The 18,980-nt window shown below is 42.7% G+C and overlaps 1 protein-coding gene across 6 annotated transcripts in view; it reads left to right on the top strand.

Moving 5' to 3' along the window:
• The first annotated feature begins 11,014 nt into the window (after positions 1–11,014).
• Positions 11,015–18,980, top strand: part of LOC139756018 (centrosomal protein of 76 kDa-like) — a 91,152-nt gene continuing 83,186 nt past the window's right edge. For 2 of the 6 annotated variants that reach the window (XM_071674961.1, XM_071674962.1), the window contains exons 1-2: positions 11,020–11,386; positions 15,244–15,451. In XM_071674961.1, coding sequence (XP_071531062.1) covers positions 11,324–11,386; positions 15,244–15,451 — 271 coding nt within the window. In that variant the 5' untranslated portion in view covers positions 11,020–11,323. Of the gene's footprint in view, positions 11,387–15,243; positions 15,452–18,980 lie in introns of all 6 variants that reach the window. The other 4 variants (XM_071674964.1, XM_071674959.1, XM_071674960.1 and 1 more) reach the window with 4 other exon arrangements.

Raw genomic sequence — 18,980 nt, forward strand, 5'->3', positions numbered from 1 at the left:
CTCTATACCACTCCCGCATCCCTCCTCTATGCCACGCCTACACTCTTCTCTATTCTACGCCCACACCCTACTCCATACCACCGCCACACTCCGCTCTATACCACGCCCACACCCTGCCTATACCACGCCCACTCGCTGCTCAGCTCTACGCCATGCTAACTTGCTAATTATACCAAACTTGTCCTGATAACAAGAATAGGTCTGGTTCAACGAGGTTTCTCCCTCCCTCCCTCCCTCCCTCCCTCCCTCATTATCTCCCCCACTACCCCCCCCCCCCCCCAAGACTTTGTTCCTGTCCCAGCAACTTTTTCTCACGAGGTGAAGAGATACGAAACTTGGTGTGTTTTTGTACAGGTGTGTTTCCTAAATCCCCCCCTCTCTCTCTCTCTCTCTCTCTCTCTCTCTCTCTCTCTCTCTCTCTCTCTCTCTCTCTCTCTCTCTCTCTCTCTCTCTCTCTCTCTCTTCACTGTTACCAGTTCCCTAAGCACGACGGTACGACCCTCGAGCTCGATGGTACATGACCTTCGAGTAGGATGGTACATGACGCTTCGGTACGATGGCCTGACCTTTGACCTGACCCTTTAAAGTCAAGTCAGAGGGCAGGACCATCATGGTCAAAGAATCGTACCGTCCTGCCCGGAGGTGGTAACGCTGTCCTCAAGAACTGTACAGTCGTGCTCAAGGATTGTGCCGTCTTGCTCTAGGATTGTATCGTCGTGCTCAGAGGTTGTACTGCCGTGCCCAAAGGTCGTACTGTCGTGCTCAGGGGTTGTACCGTCTTGCCTAAAGGTCGTACCGTTGTGCTCAAGGTTTATACCGCCTTGCCCAAACGCCTGCACCGACGTGCTCAAGGATCGTACCATCGTGCTCAAGAGTCGTACTGTCATGCACATTCATACTACAAATGTGTGTTACCGGTGTTCTCTGCACATGTCAACGGTTGTACCAGCTTGTGGGCGCACATCGTGGTCTTGTGATACATATGAGACGCTTCATATGTTACTGAGAGAGTGTACTGAGAGTTAGCTTTTAAATTGCCTTTTGATGGTAGTTTTATTCCCAGGAACCACAGCTATTACGTGCTCAGGGGGGTATTTTGCTGCCGCTGCTGTTGTTACTGTTGCTGCTGCTGCTGCTATTGCTGTTGCTTTTTCTGCTGCTGTTGTTACTGTTGCTGCTGCTGCTGCTATTGCTGTTGCTGCTGCTGCTGCTGCTGCTGCTGCTGCTGCTGCTATTGCTGTTGCTTTTTCTGCTGCTGCTGCTGCTGCTGCTGCTGCTATTGCTGTTGCTTTTTCTGCTGCTGCTGCTGCTGCTTCTGCTGCTGCTGCTGCTGCTGCTGCTGCTGCTGCTGCTGTTGCTGCTGCTGCTGCTGCTGCTACTGCTGCTGCTGCTGCTGCTGCTGCTGCTGCTGCTGCTGCTATTGCTGTTGCTTTTTCTGCTGCTGCTGCTGCTGCTGCTGCTGCTGTTGCTGCTGCTGCTGCTGCTGCTGCTGCTGCTGCTGCTGCTGCTGCTGCTATTGCTGTTGCTTTTTCTGCTGCTGCTGCTGCTGCTGCTGCTGCTGCTGCTGCTGCTATTGCTGTTGCTTTTTCTGCTTCTGCTGCTTCTGCTGCTGCTGCTGCTTCTGCTGCTGCTGCTGCTGCTATATATGTTTATCCATTAAGTAAAGACACATGTTGTCATCTAGTTTATCACATAAGGCAAAGAATTTCTCATCTGCTGTTCTCTGAAATGATTAGCAATATACATTTAGGAAATGCAGTGTCCCGCCTTTTTTGGCTCGGATATGACCTGACCTCCCTCTGCCTGGGATTGACTTTGCCCGTAAGATGACCTGACCTCCTCCAGAACATAACCTTGACCGATGATAATGTTAGATCCCGTACCTGAGCTTGACCTTGACCATTAATCTGACCTCTGTCTCTTAGACCTACATTTGGTCGATGACTTCTCTTCCTTCATTCAGACATTATCTTGACCTTAGGACAGACATTATCTTGACCTTAGGATGACCTCAACTCCTTCCTTGGGCATGTAAAATGCTGCAGACATGGAACTGGAGACATTTAGTGCTAGGACTAGTTAGAATCGTAATGGTACCTGTTGTTAGGTAGCACTAGAAGGTTGTTGGCTGGTTGGTGAGTCTTGCTATGGAGGTGGTCTTGGTGTGAGGGACAGTGTAGTCTTCTCCCCTCTCTTTCTCTCTGGAGACTTTGCCTCGTGTTGCAACATCTGCCCCTCGAAACCGCCTCTGATGCCAATGACGATCGTACCGGACACACTGGTGCGAGAGGTAATGGGTTGAGCTATATTTGGACTCTCCCTCCAGCCTCTGCTCCTCCTCCTCCTCCAGCGGTTCCCCCAGCCTCTGCTCTTCCCCCAGCCTCTGCTTTACAGACTCATCGACATACGTATGTTCTGGACAATATAGCTCCCACACTAATGTCTTCAGTAAGTGAACCATATTCCATATCAACGTGAATCTATTGTAAGATTGTAGGAGCAATGGACTTTCAGCAACATCTGAAAGTCTCTCATACGCTGAAGTTAAAAGAACATGGCGAGCACAAACCAGTTTCAGCAGCAAGGAAATGATGTAAAAGTATACCTCCTCCTCCTCCTCCTCCTCCTCCTCCCCCCCCCCCCCTCCCCCCCCACAGGACAACAAGGAAGGCGTCATGTCAGCGCCGGCAAGCGTGAGCGATATTGTGCAGCATCCAACACTGTTCGCAAAAGTCACATGGACAAAACTACTTTTAAAAAGAAACGCCTTGAAGTATTATCAGGACTGTGGTTTTTTTTTTTTTTATTTACGTTGGAGGCTCCAGTTAAAATGAGGGTGCTTTTTGCCTCACTGATAACGTACTGGATGGGAGTCAGAAGGAGGAGAAATTTTCTGAGCCGTTTTTTCTCATCTTTTGCTTGAATGGCCTCCGAACAGGAATGGTTGAACCATGGACTGGTAGAACAGGTCGTCAAGGAGGAAGAAGGGGATAAGCGCTTCCATTCCCGCAACAATAACCTCTGACATGCGTTTGGGGGAGACAGAAGCATCACCACATAGACAGTAATTTAGATATGGAAAGTCAGAAAAAATTCATAAATCATTCCAGTCAGCTTTGTTAAGGTGCCAATATTTACGTTTAAAAGGGGCTGCTGGAGGGGAACGTGCTACTAGAATTATGAGAGGGTGGGGGACGAGATTGAGTAGGTGAAAAACAAATCCAAAATATTAGGAAAGAGGTCACAGCGGTCAGGAATATCGGTTGGGTGGGGGATGAGATGCCCTAGATCATCAAGAATGGAGAAGGTGGGAGCTTTAATCCCTCCGCCATCCGTATGGGAGGAATTCAACCATTCCCTATGGTGAACGTTGAAATCCCATAAACAGAGGATCTCGTCTTGCTCGTAAGAGGATGCCACGGTCTAATGACAAGAGTTTAGATAGTCGAAGAAAGATATGAAATTTGTAGAATTAGAAGAGCAGTGGGCGAAACAGAGGACAAGTGTGGTACTTGGAAGACTTACCTTGGAAACTTGGGTATTTAAGTTTGTTCATGCAAAAATAGAAGAGTAGTGAATATTAAGATCTATTGTTGTAAAGTATAGCAACCAAACCATGAACAGACAATCGTTATTCAAAGCCAACTGATACACTTCTTACATGAAAGGAAAAATGCGCCACACTAATAAAGACGTAGGTCATCAGTCTCAAATGGGGTGAAAAGGTATGATCGAGTTCTTCTACTGCTATTACTCTACTGACCATGGGAGTTGATGTGTAACACAGGAGACGGCAGAGACTTGCTCTAATCACACACGGAAGGATGAAGAGATGAAGCAGATTACATTCATTCCAAAATCCAGTGGCAAGGGACGACTCTGTCCGCATCGAAACTAAGTACTAACCGGTAGGTAGCCTACGCATGTTGTCCCACTCTTATGTCGTGCCAGAGTTCAGCGGAGGACTAACATAAACTTCTCCGACATAGGAAACAGCGGTTCTCCGCCTCTCTCACTAGCTGCAAGTAGCATCACACGTGCCAGAAGTCTCACCTGACGGAACCGCGCAAAGATATGTTGATGCCGCACGTAGAGCCAGAGCAATATGTAGTTGCCACTGACAGTTCGTGGCTAGTGTGAGGATTTCAACCCATATCTGTATAAACATTCTTTTTTTCATATTAGCTGAAACGGCACGGGCTGCTGAAGCTCTAACCAAGGCTATCCCATCAAAGCTATATATATATATATATATATATATATATATATATATATATATATATATATATATATATATATATATATATATATATATATATATATATATTTCTTTCTTTCAAACTATTCGCCATTTCCCGCGTTAGCGAGGTAGCGTTAAGAACAGAGAACTGGGCCTTTGAGGGAATATCCTCACCTGGCCCCCTTCTCTGTTCCTTCTTTTGGAAAATTAAAAAAAAAATAATGAGAGGGGAGGATTTCCAGCCCCCCGCTCCCTCCCCTTTTAGTCGCCTTCTACGACACGCAGGGAATACGTGGGAAGTATTCTTTCTCCCCTATCCCCAGGGATAGGGAGTATATATATATCCTAGCCTGAGCCAGGTACCCATTTATCGACCAACCCTTAGGACAGGATGAACAGCTTAGGTGACTGTGGGCCGACTGCCGTAACTAGGATTCGAACTGATACACCGCGGGAGTACGTCGAAGTTTCGCCTTCCAGTGAAGAGGATAGACATCACCCTGAGCTGAGTTCGGGATAGGCTCTACTCGGAGAAGACCGGGAAGGTCTAGTCTGGGAGAGTCTAGACGGGGAGCGTCTGGACGGGGAGGGGGTCTAGACTCAGAGGATTCAGACGGGCAAGAGAGCCATCAGAAGAGCGATTGTAACCAGGACAATTCGAGCCAGCTTTTGAAAGGGGGGCTTCTTGCAGTACGCCAGCAAGACAAGGATCCTCCACTCCCTAGCACAGATGGAAGCTGAAGTGGTTCAGCAAATCCAGGGTAGGGATGGCGGATGCCAAAGGTAGCAAGATAATTTACCGGGAAAATCTTTGTGTACCCTTTATAGCAAGGAAGAATCAGATGGCATTTACTTTCTCGTACATTCCGAACGTGCGTGAAACTGAAAGCAGAAAGGCGCACATGATCGAAGTTATCTCTGCAGGAGCTTGCCCTTGAGGGGATGTGGATTACCCCTGGGCAAGGAAGCGATTTATGATGAGTTCCAATACATGAGAGCTCCCCCCAGCTAGGCATCTGAGAGAGAAAGTAATCCCATCCTCTCCTGCCGTCACTGGAAGCGCTGGCGAGATGCCAAATTTCCCATCGACGATGAAGAAATATCCAGTCTGGGACGTTATGTCGCCAGACATCTCCCATCCTCACAAACCTCATTCAGGGTCAACAACCACTGTGTGATGATGACAAAGGTGACCACTCTGAAAAATGAATTTGTAATGATGATATCCAACAGGTCCTGTGTTGTAACAAGGGCTCATGAGGCAGTCTTCTACCTCTTCGCCTGGTGAGATAATCTCCCCGTACTCATCCCGCTTTCATGCAACACCCACACGCACTGCCTTACCCGGGAGGATACAAACTAACACGATTAGACAACAGCCAGGCAACGTCTCTTCCTGACTGGCATTAGATTAGACATCCAACCCGGCAGATCTATGAAACAGTTCCTCCTCCCACGGCTAATCTGTTAGCCAGCTCCACGTTCGGTTAATCTGTTAGTTAGCCCTCCCCTTCACCTCACACGGCTAATGTTAGACAGCTTGACTCATAAGAGATATGATAGAAAGCAGATTAGGTAATCTCCTTCACATATGGCGGATCTGATACACTTCTCCGCCCTCGGCAGATCAGATAGTCAGCTCTTCACATATGGCGGATCTGATACACTTCTCCACCCTCGGCAGATCAGATAGTCAGCTCTCTCCGCCGATGGTAGAACTGGAAGGCAGCTCCTCCACCTACTGCGACAAATTTCTGAGAAGTCATGAATCTTGGCAGGAGGACGAGTTGTATCCGTTTTCGCATCGAGCCAAAGTTACCCCTTCTGTCCATCGTTTTGAGGTCTACGACTAGTTGACTGACCTAAGCTAAGTCCCGTTCTATTTAGGTCCACTGCATTGTAAATAACACTGGCATATACAAATTGGACAGCAGCGGAGGATACCTAGAATATGTGTCTATACTTGAAAGTCTTCGTCAGCTTGGTGGTCGTCGTCAGCAGTCGAGCTGAGGAAACATTCGTTTCACGTCATTCTATTCTAAACTAATAAAAGTTAGAAACTTATAGATCGTAAAGCTAGTTTTAGCGTAACATACCCACTCGCTATAACCGATCCGTCACAATAGTGCTGAAGCCTGACGTTAGCTGGCATAGCGTCCTATGTCTGCCAACGTTCCCGCTTTAGTGTGACGCTCAGCATCATAGTTGAAGGAAACAAAAAACTTCAACATACGACTTTAAATAAAAACATTTGATTAAACACTGGGTAGTTGATCACGTATCTTGTCAAGGGAAGTATAACCATTTGGAGAACTGAGGTTGCCGCATCCGGGCTCCTGCAGGTGATGTGATGCAATGGGCTGTTGCCTGAAGACACGGCTGACCTTGAGCACTGAGTGGCTCGTTGGCACCTCGTACCACACCAGCTGACAAGACTACTGACCAGGGAAACAATATTTGTCTGCACGCGCGCGACGCTTATTTGACTGATCAAAAAGAGATTGGCGCTTGATGTTCATCATCGTTCGATCACTTTTTTACATCTATTCCAGTGATTTGTTTAAGGGAGCGTGAAAGTGCAAACACAGTATCAAATGATACATTTGAAGTCCTTGGAATTCCCTTTCAGTCCGGTTAGCAACTGCCCCTGTCATCCATCCTGTGTTCCCCTACCTCGTGTGGAAGGGAGTGACAGACAGACAGACAGACAGATTAGTAGCAGAGCCTATAGGCGCTTTGCCTCCTTACCTGAGCAAAAGGCTGGTGGAGACCCACTAGCTCAGGGTCCGCCACCGCTGATTTCAGAGGATTTGGATGAAATCTGTATCTTATCAGCGAATTCGTAGGTGTCTACGTACCAGTGACGTTCATACTTATATTTCCTCGTGGTTCAGTTGTCTGAATGCTTGTATGGCTGAAATGAATAACAACGTAAAAACGACAGCCCCTTGTCTTATTCCTTTATTATATTCATTCTATATCAGAATTTCACAGTAGATTGAACGTTGATGTATGTGTCCCAATTATCACTACGTGTGTATCACATACAACTTGTCTTCTAAAGCATTCAAAACAAAATTGCCGCTCATGGAGTCGATTGCTTTTCATAATTTACTGTCAGATCCGGGCCTTCGTCTGCTCTGTCGCACGGACGGTTACCATATCCTCCCTCACCACCACCACCACCACACCGTCCCATCTCCTGAACCCCACTACCTCATCCCTTTTTGGCTACCACACCCTCCATTACTACAGCCACTCCATCCCTCCCTGACAACCGCACTCTTCCTCACCAGCGTCGTTACTCCCTCGCTGGCTAACACAGTCTGAGCAGCGGTATAGTATTCTTCGGCACTTCCAGCAGCTCACAACCGCCATTTTTCCCGATTCATGTGTCCGATATTGCCGGTACAATCGTCCTGTACTGAGCCAGGTACCTATTTCATCGATCAATTCAAAGGGGTAGGTATACATCTGGGTTGACTGTGGACCGACTACTGTAACCAGGATTCGAACCCATACCCACGACCCTGAGCGGCCTATAAATACGTCATGGTCAGGAACGTTAACCGATACACCACTGGAATCGATTGTTGTTGTTACCAGTAAATTTTGTTTTCAATGGCGTTTTAGCTAAGCTACGTCTCTTCCTTGTATATCAACTGACTGCTCTAGTCTTCTATCTCATTCTTGTATCTACACTGACGATGTGATCATTACACGAAAGTGCACTTAGGTACTAAACGTGTTTCATTTTCTTCGTGGTTATATATATATATATATATATATATATATATATATATATATATATATATATATATATATATATATATCATACAATTATTATACTTAGTCGCTGTCTCCCGCGTAAGCGAGGTAGCGTAAGGAAACAGACGAAAGAATGGCCCAACCCACCCACATGCACATGTATATCCATGAATGTCCACACACGCACATATACATACCTATACATTTCACCGTATACAAGCATATACATACACAGACATATACATATATATACACATGTACATATTCATACATGCTGCATATTCATACTTCCCACGTATTCCCTGCGTGTCGTCGAGGGGGACTAAAAGGGGAAGGAGCGGGGGCTGGAAATTCTCCCCTCTCGTTTTGAATTTTCCAAAAGAAGTAACAGAGAAGGGGGCCAAGTGAGGATTTCCTTCAAAGGCTCAGTCCTCTGTTTATAACGCTACCTCGCTGACGTGGGAAATGGCGAAGAGTATAAGAATATATATATGGCATGAGAAGAGTGGGAGGTGGGTTGATTAGAAAGGGTAGTGAGTGGTGGGATGAAGAAGTAAGATTATTAGCGAAAGAGAAGAGAGAGGCATTTGGACGATTTTTGCAGGGAAAAAATGCAATTGAGTGGGAGATGTATAAAAGAAAGAGACAGGAGGTCAAGAGAAAGGTACAAGAGGTGAAAAAGAGGGCAAATGAGAGTTGGGGTGAGAGAGTATCATTAAATTTTAGGGAGAATAAAAAGATGTTCTGGAAGGAGGTAAATAAAGTGCGCAAGACAAGGGAGCAAATGGGAACTTCAGTGAAGGGCGCAAATGGGGAGGTGATAACAAGTAGTGGTGATGTGAGAAGGAGATGGAGTGAGTATTTTGAAGGTTTGTTGAATGTGTTTGATGATAGAGTGGCAGATATAGGGTGTTTTGGTCGAGGTGGTGTGCAAAATGAGAGGGTTAGGGAAAATGATTTTGTAAACAGAGAAGAGGTAGTAAAAGCTTTGCGGAAGATGAAAGCCGGCAAGGCAGCAGATTTGGATGGTACTGCAGTGGAATTTATTAAAAAAGGGGGTGACTGTATTGTTGACTGGTTGGTAAGGTTGTTTAAAGTATGTATGACTCATGGTGAGGTGCCTGAGGATTGGCGGAATGCGTGCATAGTGCCATTGTACAAAGATAAAGGGGATAAGAGTGAGTGCTCAAATTACAGAGGTATAAGTTTGTTGAGTATTCCTGGTAAATTATATGGGAGGGTATTGATTGAGAGGGTGAAGGCATGTACAGAGCATCAGACTGGGGAAGAGCAGTTTGGTTTCAGAAGTGGTAGAGGATGTGTGGATCAGGTGTTTGCTTTGAAGAATGTATGTGAGAAATACTTAGAAAAGCAAATGGATTTGTATGTAGCATTTATGGATCTGGAGAAGGCATATGATAGAGTTGATAGAGATGCTCTGTGGAAGGTATTAAGAATATATGGTGTGGGAGGCAAGTTGTTAGAAGCAGTGAAAAGTTTTTATCGAGGATGTAAGGCATGTGTACGTGTAGGAAGAGAGGAAAGTGATTGGTTCTCAGTGAATGTAGGTTTGCGGCAGGGGTGTGTGATGTCTCCATGGCTGTTTAATTTGTTTATGGATGGGGTTGTTAGGGAGGTGAATGCAAGAGTTTTGGAAAGAGGGGCAAGTATGAAGTCTGTTGTGGATGAGAGAGCTTGGGAAGTGAGTCAGTTGTTGTTCGCTGATGATACAGCGCTGGTGGCTGATTCATGTGAGAAACTGCAGAAGCTGGTGACTGAGTTTGGTAAAGTGTGTGAAAGAAGAAAGCTAAGAGTAAAAGATGAATAAGAGCAAGGTTATTAGGTATAGTAGGGTTGAGGGTCAAGTCAGTTGGGAGGTTAGTTTGAATGGAGAAAAACTGGAGGAAGTAAAGTGTTTTAGATATCTGGGAGTGGATCTGGCAGCGGATGGAACCATGGAAGCGGAAGTGAATCATAGGGTGGGGGAGGGGGCGAAAACCCTGGGAGCCTTGAAGAATGTATGGAAGTCGAGAACATCATCTCGGAAAGCAAAAATGGGTATGTTTGAAGGAATAGTGGTTCCAACAATTTTGTATGGTTGCGAGGCGTGGGCTATGGATAGAGTTGTGCGCAGGAGGGTGGATGTGCTGGAAATGAGATGTTTGAGGACAATGTGTGGTGTGAGGTGGTTTGATCGAGTAAGTAACGTAAGGGTAAGAGAGATGTGTGGAAATAGAAAGAGCGTGGTTGAGAGAGCAGAAGAGGGTGTTTTGAAATGGTTTGGTCACATGGAGAGAATGAGTGAGGAAAGATTGACCAAGAGGATATATGTGTCGGAGGTGGAGGGAACGAGGAGAAGTGGGAGACCCAATTGGAGGTGGAAAGATGGAGTGAAAAAGATTTTGTGTGATCGGGGCCTGAACATGCAGGAGGGTGAAAGGAGGGCAAGGAATAGAGTGAATTGGATCGATGTGGTATACCGGGGTTGACGTGCTGTCAGTGGATTGAATCAGGGCATGTGAAGCGTCTGGGGTAAACCATGGAAAGCTGGTTAGGTATGTATATTTGCGTGTGTGGACAAGTATGTATATACATGTGTATAGTGGTGGGTTGGGCCATTTCTTTCGTCTGTTTCCTTGCGCTACCTCGCAAACGCGGGAGACATCGACAAAGCAAAGAAAAAAAAAAGAATATATATATATATATATATATATATATATATATATATATATATATATATTATTTTTTCATATGTATTCGCCATTTCCCGTGTTAGCGATGTAGTGTTAAGGACAGAGGACTGAGCCTCAGGGGGAATATCCTCACTTGAGGAAACCTTTGAATTCCAATTGAATGATCGTTAAAAACTATATTCTTCTTTCTATAGATAATTACTGCTATAAGTGCAGTGAGAAAATAGAAAGAGGCGAATATATAGTTATTTCTTTTAAGAAAAAAAATATCAATTCCAATATCTATTCGTTGGAAATTACGTGCGTTCCTTGTGACTTTTCGCTGACATAATGATCGCTGAAATGTTCGCTGGTATAATAATATTGTCAAATGTTTGAATTAACAAAAAGGTTGCTGTGTTTGTACACAACTGGTAGGGAGAATATGCTTTAAGAAACGAAATAGATAACGTGCTGGATCAAGACCTGAGATATTGACTTTCAATTTTATGCAGAAGTGAGAAACAAAGAATTAAAGGCTGAAGTGAACCAATGCTTGGGAAGAATAATACTTTAATGAACTGTATTCCAAAAGAGTATACTTTTATGTCCATTCCAATTCTTTTTAAAACAAAGAGTAAGAATGGCAGAAGAAAGCATCCGAGTGAGATCAGTCGAAGATGCAATAAGAAGTGAGATAGAAAAGGTAATATTGGGAAATGGTTTGCAACGTTGGCTACTCCTTCTGTTGGGATTTTTTTTAATTTCCAAATCGCTGCCAGAGACGAATTCATTGACGTTACTATTTACCATTTGAATAGTGAGATTCAGAAGCAGGGTTATTACAGTAAAGTAGGTTGTTTTTAGTTTAGTTGTGCCGCTCTGATTACGGAAAAGTGCCAATATAGGGGCACCACTGATATTAATAGTTTTTAATAATATGCATATGAATGGAATCCATATTATGAGTTGGTAATTTAGTCAGGGAAAGTGTAATTTGCATAATTGTTCATTCTGTTTATCTTCTCAGTTTCTGTGACTCCTGTTCCCTACGAGAGCTCCCATCAGTGGGGTGGCCTCGGCAAGTCTCCACTTATCCTTGCCTTTATATGCCTCCATTACATGATTTCACGTATTTTTCTGTCTTTTATCTCCCTTCAGTACTCTTCCACTCTATTTCCCCATGTCGCAGTTGGTCTTCCTCTCACACGAACCCTTTTAATCATACTGTCGTACACTGCCCTTGTAAAGTCCCCATCTTGCATTCCTAACATGTGCAAAAAACCACCAACTCCACAATTCACTCCCTTTGCATTCTCTGCTATATGAAATCTCTCATACACCCCCTCATTTCTTTCTAAATTCTATCTAGTCATACCACATGGTCTCTCAAATAGCTCATTTCCACAGCTTGTATTCTTGAAATCTGTGGGTCATTCCATGTCCATGTTTGTGCTGCATAGGTCAGGGTTGGTAGGACAATGCAGACCCTTAATCCTTTCTTCACTTCCGTACGTACACCTCTACCCTTCATTATTCTATTAAGGGACCCTATCACTCTTCTACTCAGTACTACTCACTCCCTTATCTCTCGTTCCATATCATCAATCTTACCCTAGATAGCTCCTGAATATTTAAATTCTATTGCCTCTTCTAGTCTCTTTACCCATATCAGTAATGCAGTTTATTACACTTTCCTCTCTCTCTTGTAGGGCTTTGCAAAATCTATACTTTCGCTGTTTCCTTTCATACACCATAACTTTACTTTTACTTGCATTTACCTTCAGTCATCTACACTTACACACACATCATAAAACTTACTTAAAACCCTTTGCAGTTCCTCTTCACTTTCAGCAAACAACACATTATCATCTGCAAACAGGCTTGTCACTAACCACCATACCTCACCACCACAATCCATCTCTGCAACCCCTTTCCCTAGTTTTGCCTTTCTTTCTTATTATTCTACCCATATATTTGTTAAAAAGCCATGTTGATACCACAAAGCCTTGCCCCACACCCACATGTATACCAAAACTTTTGCTCGACTCATCATCCGCTTTTGCTTGTGCTTTTGCTCCTCAATGGAAGGTTGTCACATCATCTGTCAGTTGCCCCCCTACCCCATGTATCCTTAACATATCCCATAAAGTATTCCACATGATCCTGTCATTATTCATTACCCTACAATATTAAATGTTTAATAGAGGGGAGGGCTATGATTGTAAGGGAAAATGTGGGTTTTTATGAATGAATTGTATTATATGTAGGAAATAGTGAAACTTGCAGTTTGTTCTCATATTTTGTAATTCATGATGGTTAAGACTATGCCTTTGGCATCTTCTGTTACCTTCTTGTGTGCTTACGTCATCCAATGATAGCCAACATGATAAGTTAGGTTTTGAAACAAATGCAGAATTAGTAGATCAGGAAATAGAACAATATATGTTTCATTTCCTTCTTAATGAATTTCAGTATATTTCCATAAATTTTTATTGTTCTTTCAATATGTATAAGTATATTCTATCATAATGTGTATTTATGTAATGTCTTAAGTGTGTTTGAATCCAGGAGTTTTAACACTATTAGATGGGATTTGGTATTATGTTAGTTTGCTGCCATTAGTCTAACTTTGGATTGATTGAATACTATATATTGTCTCATTTCACTTATGCAATATGATATAATGATATGTATTTTTGGTGCAGTTATTTGTCTTTCTGGCCATGGATTACAATTATTGTGGATGTGACTGGACAAATCTAGCTTTGAAAGACCTTGTCTTCATAATTTTTGATGACCTACTCTTCAGTGAGCACAAAAAACAAAGAAAACAACTGTCTTCTGCAGAGGATGTTGGGATGGATGTTGCAGACTTTCAAGACAAGGGAAGATAATGAGTGATGGTACTTTTCAAGGTGTTAATGTCCTCTCTTGAATAGAATTGTTCTTGTTTTTAACATCATCCCACAAGGCAGGCAAGAGTACAGAATTAGAACGTGTTCAGAGATCCATCATAGCTGACATTAATGTGGCAGAGGAACTGAATTCCAAGAATTGGCCTGAAATCACGGAGTCTATAATATTTGCATTGTAGACAGATGTATATCATCATCTATACCTGGAAGATCCGGGAAGGCACGTTCCCCAACATGCACTCAGACATTTCTTCCCACTGGCATGATAGACATGGAAGATTGTAAAATACTTCAGAAATCCACAGGTGTGATGTGCACAAAAAGAGAGAATGTTTTGCTATCCAAGACCTGATACTTTTCAGTGCTTTGCATGCAATGCCTAGAAACACCATGGAATGCATAATGGGAAACTTTAAAATGGCATGTGACGAGTACCTATAAAGTGTGCCAGACCAGCCAGACTATTTGGGCTATGTGGGCCTGCTTGCTTGAGGTTTCCAATAGCTTGGTCAGCAAAGAAATAACTCAGTAACCTGTGTTGTGAGTGCAGAAAATGCCTGTGGACTACACAATAATGCAATAAACTTATTGCATTTCTGTTTGCACATGATTAGTTGCTCCAAAGCATCTGCTTCTGATCATTGCTCTTCTACAATTTAGTTGATAAGAGAGTAACTACATGGACAGGGCACAAGCTAGCCTCAAGAAAATATACATAAAACAGTTGGAAGATTGCACTACTTCCTTGTGCTTGCAGTTCAGTTGTGCAGTACTCAATGAGGTATGACTATTTAGGAGTTATGATGCTTTCCAAACCAATCAAAGATATATTAAAGCCAGACAAACATCAGGTGGATCTTGTCTTAGGCTATTTGTAGGACAGTTATTTTGGAATGTACTTGTACACAGTGTGAGGACATTCTAGAATTACTTTGGGATGCTTTCAGCATCTTACCTAGTATAGGTTTCTGGTAGCTGCAGTATAATGGATAAGTAAAATCTGTTTTGTGTATTTTTGTGTAATCACCTCAGATTATACATGACAGCTGGAGAGTGGATGTGTGGAAGTGAAGCCACTGTTCTTTCGTTCCTAATGATTCCTCGATAAGGTGGGAGAAGCAGTTAGGTACTGAGAAAATAGAATTTATCTTTCGATTTAGCTTTCTCTGGAAATAGTCTTGTACATTAGGTGGGCAGTGCTTGGATGGTCAAGGATATCATGTACTGAAATGGTGAGTACTCTCATGACCAGCATGTGCATGGCCAATAAAAGAATCTGATTCCACAGGAAAAGTACTAAAGATAAATGTGTTGTTGTCACTGCTCAATGATAGTCTCTACAAGCTTTATATAGTAGTTGATGAATTGTTTTTGTGTAACCATAAGTGTATGATAGTGGAAATGAGACCATCTTTAATTATGCCACCAAGTGTAATGTTACTGATAAATGATTAATGAGCTTCACTGTATAAGTCATCATGAATCATTCCAGTAACTGAAGTGTTATTGGAAAACTCATAATCCTCACCCTGTCAGCAAATGAAACATATGAGATGTAATCTGATGCGTTGTTCATAGAGTAGGTTTTTGCGGGCATGGATTGCTGTTTCTGAAGATAGTATTTTGAGTTCATTTTTTTTTTCAGGAAAATTTGCAGTCAGCAATAGACAAACTGATCAGGGAGGTTGTATCTGAAGAAGCTGGACAGTCATCTGTAGTTAATCCGGAGTCGATAGTGGCACGCTTATTAGATTCTAGCACAATACAATCTTTGGTACAGAGAGTGTCTGCAAGTAGCAGAAAGGCACAAACTTCTCATTTTCCAACAGGAAATTTGCCTTTGCATGTACAAGGTGTGTATAACTTCTTGTTTTTATTATTACTTTCAATATTTGTATTATATAGGTAGGGAGTTTTACTTATCTCTTGAACTTCCTTTACTTTTTTATATATGATTATCCCAGGAACCCTGCCTAAGGTTGCTAGTTATGCCCAAGACTGTGTTACTTCCATTAGTAGGGAAATGATGGACTTCTTTCGAGTGAGAAGTTGTTTGATGAGTTAGGACAACCATTTTTGTTAAAGCTGTACTCCCAGTGATACAGCCTTGCCAAATGTGAACTTTCATCCGTGGTGTAACCTCCAGCAGGTGGAGTTCAGTATTACCTCTTGAACTTTCTTTATTATGCAACTTTTTAGATTTATACATGCCATCCACATTCATAAATTCATCTTTTGATTTATTCCAATGACCCACTACATGTATACTTTAAGAGTGATGTGCCTTTGTGTGATTACTAATTGTGTATTACTGGGAGAGTTTTATACTCCAGTCTTGCTCTCCAGCCTTGCTCTCTAGTCATGCTTTCCAGCCTTGCTCTCCAGTCTTGCTCTCCAGCCTTGCTCTCCATCCATCTGTTAATCTTGTGAATATGTGTACCAAGTCTACACACACACATACACATCAGCCACAGCCAGTTACCCATTTGTTGATGTGCCTAAGTGTGTAATGAACACCTGGGTTGGGTGTGGACTAACTGTTGTGCCCAGGGTTCAAACCCATTTCTGGTTGTGCTGACTCATGGTCATTGATTCTCACTACTACTCCTCATATAATTTCCTGTTTGTATTTACCTTCTAGTACTGTATGAGGAGGGAATTTTGCACCCATAGGATCCCATCTCTTGAACACTCTCTTATATTGTACAACCTCTTGACTTTATGTATGCTGTCTACATTAACCATGTCTTCAGTCAGTCTGTTTCAATCATCCGTCAGTGTTATAATATAAAAGTATATATTTACATCCTTATTTACATATTTCTTACTTGATTTCATGTTATGTCCTTTGGTTCCTCCATCCCTACATTTCTCAAAATTTTGTCCATAATCCACTTTGTTAATCTCTTTTAAGACTTAAAAAGTTGTTATCAGGTCACACCTCACTCTTCTCTCTTCCAAGGCAGGTTCATTTAAAGCTCTCTTGATTCTGGTATTGTCTTTTTTCCTGCCCTCTGGACCTTCTCTTTGAGTGCTTTGTGCTTCTTCAGGTGCAATGATCAAACCTGAGAAGCATATTCTAGTTTTGGCCTTATATATGATATGAATAGCTTGCTAAATATTTATTTTTCCACATACTTGAGAGCAATTCTGATGTTTGCCAGCAGACAGTTTGTCTCCTTAGCTACTCTCCTAACATGGGACTCTGGCAACAAGTTGGGATGATATCTACTCTTAAGTCCCTCTCAGACACAGAATCTTTAAGCCTACTTCCTGTTAGGTAATGATCATATTGAGGCCATCTTTCACTTTGTCCCATCCTCATTACTTTACATTTGCAGGGGCTGAATTTCATCGACCACTTTTCAGACCAATTTTGGGGGTCTGTTGAGGTCCCATCGTAAGCTGATGCCATCCTCTTTACTTATCACTTCCTTTATGACTTTTGCATGATTTAGAATCATATTCACGTTGCATTCACTTCAACCCATTTGGAAATGGCATATCTGACATGCATCTTTTGTTCTTTCTTGCTTAGATTATCTTCTATCCAATGAAGGAGTTTTCCCCCTTATGCTTGCTTGGTCATTCAGCTTCATAATCAGCCTCCTATGTGGTACAGTGTCAAATGCCTTCTGGCAGTCCAGATACAGACAGTCCATGCCCTCTGGCATGGCAACTAGATACAGACAGCCAACCCACCCTTCCCTTTTGTCCAGGATTGAGCTCACCCTATCGTATTTCCTCCTAATTCTTGCTTGGTCATTCAGCTTCATAATCAGCCTACTATGTGGTACAGTGTCAAATGCCTTCTGGCAGTCCAGATACAGACAGTCCATGCCCTCTGGCATGGCAGTTTAGATACAGACAGCCAACCCACCCTTCCCTTTTGTCCAGGATTGAACTCATCCTATCATAAAACTCTAAGAGGTTATTTTACTCCTGACTTTTCCCTAAAATCATGCTGTCTCTCCCTTTGGAAATTTCTCTTCCACAGAAAGTCATCCACTTGCTTTTTAATACTCTTTTCCAGAACCTCACACACTACACTTATTAGTGAGACTGATCTGCAATTCAGCGCCTGTTCCCAGTTTCCTTTCTTTTATATGTGTGCGACTTTTGCCCTTGGCACTGTGCCCCTCTCCAGTGACATCTTGAACAGTAATTCAAGTGGTCTGTCAAGCGTATCTGCACACCTCTTATTAGCACATATTATAAAAGCTCATCAGGACCATGAGCCATGTATGGGTCCAGTCCTTTCAAAGTTCTGTTAATATCTTTTCTAGATATCTCAGTGATTTGCAAGACCTCCCCATTCCATCTTACTGTGTGTGTGTGTGTGTGTGTGTGTGTGTGTGTGTGTGTGTGTGTGTGTGTGTGTGTGTGTGTGATTTGCTGAAAGTAAGCCTTACATTCATGTTGACCCATTTCTTAACCTTGTATGTATGTGCCATTACTTCTTATGCATTTGTACACACTCCAGCTTCAGCCAGGTACCTATTTATCAACCAGCTCCAAGGGGAGGATGAACTCCTGGGTTGGGTGTGAGCCAACTAAATAAAAAAGTACTCTCGGCCCCTCAGGATGTGATCAATGAGATGTCTGCACAAAAAATGGGAGACTTTGCTGAGTACCAAAACAGAGGAGGAATGTGTAAATGACATGGCCACTTTGGTACTTCACATATGCAAAAAACATATACCAGTAAGAATGCACAAAAGGTTTAGATTAGAACGAATAAGACATGCACCATACAGGGGACTAAAAGAGAATTGCAGACTAACTAAAGAGGCCTCAGCTCACCTAGCAAAGGTAAGAAAAACTGTCAGGTTCATTATCAGACATAGAGCATAAACTAAATATGTCATATGAAACGCAGGAAAGAGAAGAAAAAAAGCATTCAATGAAATAAGAAATATGCCAAAATACTTTATCTCATTTGCAAAACAAATCCAGGACCACAAACTCCATTGGCCCACTTGATACAAAAGGTATTTTCACCAACTACTGCTGCAAGATGAGTAGATATGACAAAGGCGTTATGAATTAGTATTCATTGAACATAAAACTGCTTTCAAGATAAATGACCCAACTTCTTCCTAAACAGTAATCCCCAAGTGTAAATGTAGCAAATATTATCCGAACCTCAGCACATTTCGAGAACGACATTGAGAGCATGCCCATTTGCTTAGACCCAGGCCCAGACGTTTCGACCTTGCTTTTCTTAAAGAAATGCAAGACACTTTTGATAAATGCTCTGAATATCCTTTAGAGAAAAAGTCTTGACCATAGCATCCTTTCTGAGATTCTAACTACTCACAGTGCCCCACTCCATGAAGGTAAAAGTAAAGGAGTCCTAGAAAACTCTTGATCAATATCTTT

Source organism: Panulirus ornatus, chromosome 20, assembly GCF_036320965.1.
Source record: "Panulirus ornatus isolate Po-2019 chromosome 20, ASM3632096v1, whole genome shotgun sequence".
Classification (NCBI taxonomy): domain Eukaryota; kingdom Metazoa; phylum Arthropoda; class Malacostraca; order Decapoda; family Palinuridae; genus Panulirus; species Panulirus ornatus.